The sequence below is a fragment of the Fulmarus glacialis genome, unplaced genomic scaffold (genome assembly GCF_000690835.1).
Source record: "Fulmarus glacialis isolate BGI_N327 unplaced genomic scaffold, ASM69083v1 scaffold213, whole genome shotgun sequence".
NCBI lineage: Eukaryota > Metazoa > Chordata > Aves > Procellariiformes > Procellariidae > Fulmarus > Fulmarus glacialis.
Genome location: NW_009204615.1, coordinates 1 through 4,007, shown reverse-complemented (window position 1 = coordinate 4,007; position 4,007 = coordinate 1). Strand labels below are relative to the sequence as shown.

Sequence of the window (4,007 nt, the reverse complement as noted above, 5' to 3'; positions counted from 1 at the left end):
CTGCTGAACAAACATTTGAAAATACCATCTGACAGGTGAGCTCATACAGCAACTTGTCTGACATGACTTTCCACAGACTGTTAAAACTATTAATCCCAGACTTGTCCTTTGCTGTTCTTCTGTTAACATTCTGCTTGAAGAGGCTAAATGCCAAGTCAATACAGCAACTCTCCAATTAAAAATAGGAAGGGAGCAATTGCATGAGATGCAATGCCAATACCCAGAAGCTGTAAAATATCTCTTAGTTAAAATGATGGAGGCTCAGGCACTGCATGTACCCGCAGATCTCATACATGCAAAAGCCCAGGTAGAGACACAATAACCTGATATTAAATTGATAACTTGAATAACATGTACCAACACTTCCCTACTGCCTGTGGGGTACAAGTGGAGATCTATTACAAAAGCTTCCACTTAAGTAAAAGCATTTCTAGTCCTTTTCCTGATGGTACACTAATCTGTTCCAGAAATTACTGTAAATAAAACACAGCATCCTGAGATCTTCTTAAAACAAGAAGTAGAAAAACTCCAGGAACTCCAGAATGCAAGTAGACAAGGCATTAATGGGGAGGGGAGAGGTTGGAATATTCAACACTCAAACATACCTGCCAGAACTTGCAAAAGTAAATGTGTAACTTGCTGAGATGCAGTGCAGGCCTGAGAAGTGTAAAGCCCTGCAGGACAGTCTACAGCATGTCCTGCTGCAGGAACACCCTGGCTGGCCTGCAGCACTCTGCTCTCAGCAGCTAACAGTGTCTGTCTTCCCTTTCAGAATCTATGTCAGCTTCTTTGAGATCAGTGCTGGCAACGTAGGCTGGAACAACACCACCTTTGCTTGAGGTGCCCTTGGGTGGCAACAGCTTATTCCTGAACCCTCACCACGGTTTTTGAACACTGCAGTTCTAGTCATGTTACCTGCGTTTGGCACAAATGTAAAAGTCAGTGGTGCCTTAGTTGCTGCTATCCAGTGCTGTTTTAACATCTTGTCTGCTGCTTAATAAAAGCAAAAATCTAGCAGGAGCCTTATGACAGACTCTCTTGTTATTCCGGAAAGGCCTGTGGTTGAGATGGAAGGTGCTTTCTCAAAATATTCTTAATAGAAGCTTTTCTTTTTTAAAAAAAGTTTAGTCTTTTGTGTGAAGATGAACACTCCATTTGGATATGCCTTTGCCCTGTTCATGCTCAACAGCCTGGCTATATCTAAATAGAACTATCTTGACCTGATTTCAAAATACATTTAAGTCAATAGATGTGGCTATCAAAGTGGCATATGGCCCTCCCTTCAAAAGTAGGAAAGACAGGATTGCCTCTTATTTAAAAGGGATGGATGGCAGACCAGGTCCTCCTTAGATCTTAACACTACATGGACCTCTAGCTGCTTAGTAGAAAAACTTGTGCTGCAAGAGTCTCCCAGGGCTTGGGCTAGGCAGAGGGAGTAAGTGGAAAAACACACTCTTCGCTGTTCTGGCCTCCCCTTTTCATCCATTGAACAATTTGCAGTGACAGTGAAGATTAGAGCACCACTCAGAGTGAGGCAGAGGCACAGTGAGCCATTCCCAGAGGCCAAAGTAATGAATTAATTACAAAAGGAAGATTTCCATACAAATACTTATTATTCAGCCCTGGGTCAAATAAGAGTATTTGCTTCCAAAGTAAAATAGAAAAATTGAGTACAGATCTGTTTCCTGAATCTCTGAAATTAGGTGTATTGTGACTTTTTTTTCTGGAAGAACAAACCCACCTCACCCCTCTTCTGAGCTCTATTGTGAACATTCCATTTTGTCCTTATCATAGCTTTGCTTTGCAGCCACAGTCTTTAAATACAAGCCTGTACCTCAACGTGCAAAAATGAGATAACAAATGAAAGCTGCTTTGGTGAATCAAAGCAGCACAGCCAATGAAGCAACATGCTACTTAGCATCTAAGTACAGTATATCTTTTTACCACTTAATGCTTTGCAGAGCTGCCCAAGGAAGGAAGACATGGCACAGGTAGGTAGTCTTTTGGCAGAATTGCTTGTGAAGAATGGCTATGAAGCCCATAAACATAGCAGAACCGCCCATGGGGAGGTAGTTTCCTTCTCCAGAAATCAATCTGCCTTCTTCATAGAGCCACCTGCTCAAAGAATGCTGCCTCTGCCTATTCTTGCAGCCACAGCACCAGCATTCTCTGATGTTCTCCTGGCTCCTCCTCCCTGGTCCAGTTGCTCTGTGTTCAGGTTTTGACTGTGATGCAGGTGGGTATGTACAACTGCAACCTGTGAATGCCCCAGCCCTGCCATTTGCAGGAAAGCCTTCAGCCTGCTCCATGCATCTTCTGAAGCCTTTCTATGCTAGATGCTTTCAGACTTACTCTCAGAGCATCCAAACCCTGAAATGTGTGTTCCTAAGGCACCTCATGGCACAGGTACAATTATAACCACCTCTACTTGCTAACAATCCTTGTACTCTCTAATAGGGAATATAAAAGCTTTCTTTGCCTCTCTCTCTGGCACATCATTAGAATGCTCTTTGGTATACTTCTGTAGAACATTTTACCTTTCAGTTTTTTGCTCTTAGACACATTTCTTCATTGGTCTTATTTTAATCACAAGCAATTGTGTTTTAAAACAGATGCTGTGCATCCAGAAAATGTATTATGAATGAGTGTGGAGCAATCACGTGAGGGAGGGGTGCATACATACACACTGGTATTTGGTTAACTTCTAAAAATGCATCTTTAGAAGCTATGAAAATGTATGCACTGCTTCCTTAGTCAAGGGGGGCAAAAAAGAATGAAATTGTGGATGTCTTTCCATTGTGTGGCAGCAGGGGCAGGCCCAGGTGCTTTGGGCCTGGCAGGCCACAGAGCAAGCACATCGGTGATGACATTGCTCTCAAGTTTTTCTCCCTGCACTGCCAGAATTCCCACCCTACTTCCATGCAAACACTCTGGGAGGCAGGAAGGTGGGAGGAGTAAGTGGCACTATGCAATGGCAGGGAGCTTACGATATTAGTTCTTAATACCACTATTAATCCTAAAAAAAGTAAGTGCTTCAGTCCTGCCAGTTCTCAGCGTTATAGCCTGTGCCACTCCAAAGTATTCCTATACAATACCATCCCTTATTCTTCATTCAGGGCTATGTGTGTTCACATGTGTAACATGTATGTATGGTCAAGCTTTCTAGCAGCAGCAGTGCTGGGACTTTGTTAAAAGTTAACACGTGCTTGATTCTTGTGTGTAAAATGTCTGAGTGGAGCACGCTCTGGACCCAATCCTCTTTACCCTTCCATGAGTCATTTCAACCAGCACAGCAGAGAGCTATACTGCAGCCACGGCAGTGTAAGAGGCAGGGTGGGGAGTCGTGCTCTCTGCAGCCTACGTGCATCGCATCACACAGCCCAGCAGAAGGCTTGTCTCTCAGGCTGCCTCTCACCTCCGAATAGACACGCACCATTTCATTTCTAAGCGAAAAAAGATCACTTCTGCCTTTTTCTAGTAGAACAATATGATGTGAAAACGAGGATGCTGAGGAGTAATAGATCACTTCCGATTTGACTGAAAAACGTTAGCGAATAATTAACATGCCAACAAGTCAGACGTTTCTACTTACACCGTGTTAAAGCAATGCACACAGTTAAAACAAAAAACGTCCAAACGTGCCTTGATTTTGCAAAAGAAAAAAATTCCCTTCGGAGCCAGGGCAAGTACCCCTTTTTGCAATTGCCAAGCTAGGGCCTCTAGCCCTTTTTGGCCCTGATCCTGCCAAAGCCAGCGGGAGCGCTACAGCCGTAGTACCACATGCGCTGATACCAGGGTATGTATGAACTGCCCAGCGCGGCAGGGCTCCGTTCCAGGGAGAAGCCTACAACATACCCTTAAAAAATGGTCAATAGTAGTAACAAAGCGAACGAATAACGGCGGAAAGCGGGGGGGAGAGTTCTGGCCGGGACGCTGCCGGGGGAGGGAAGCCCTAAGCCGCAACGAGGGCAGCAGATTGGGGAGGCAGCCTCCCCCCTCCGCTCCCT

The 4,007-nt window shown here is 44.5% G+C and overlaps 1 protein-coding gene across 1 annotated transcript in view; it reads left to right on the top strand.

Annotated features, from left to right (window-relative positions):
- LOC104074776 (macrophage migration inhibitory factor-like) overlaps positions 1 to 839 on the top strand; it is a 5,217-nt gene extending 4,378 nt beyond the window's left edge. The window contains exon 3 of the mRNA XM_009575037.1: positions 708 to 839. Within this exon, the coding sequence (XP_009573332.1) occupies positions 708 to 839 (132 nt within the window). The remainder of the gene's footprint in view (positions 1 to 707) is intronic.
- Positions 840 to 4,007: the final 3,168 nt, after the last annotated feature.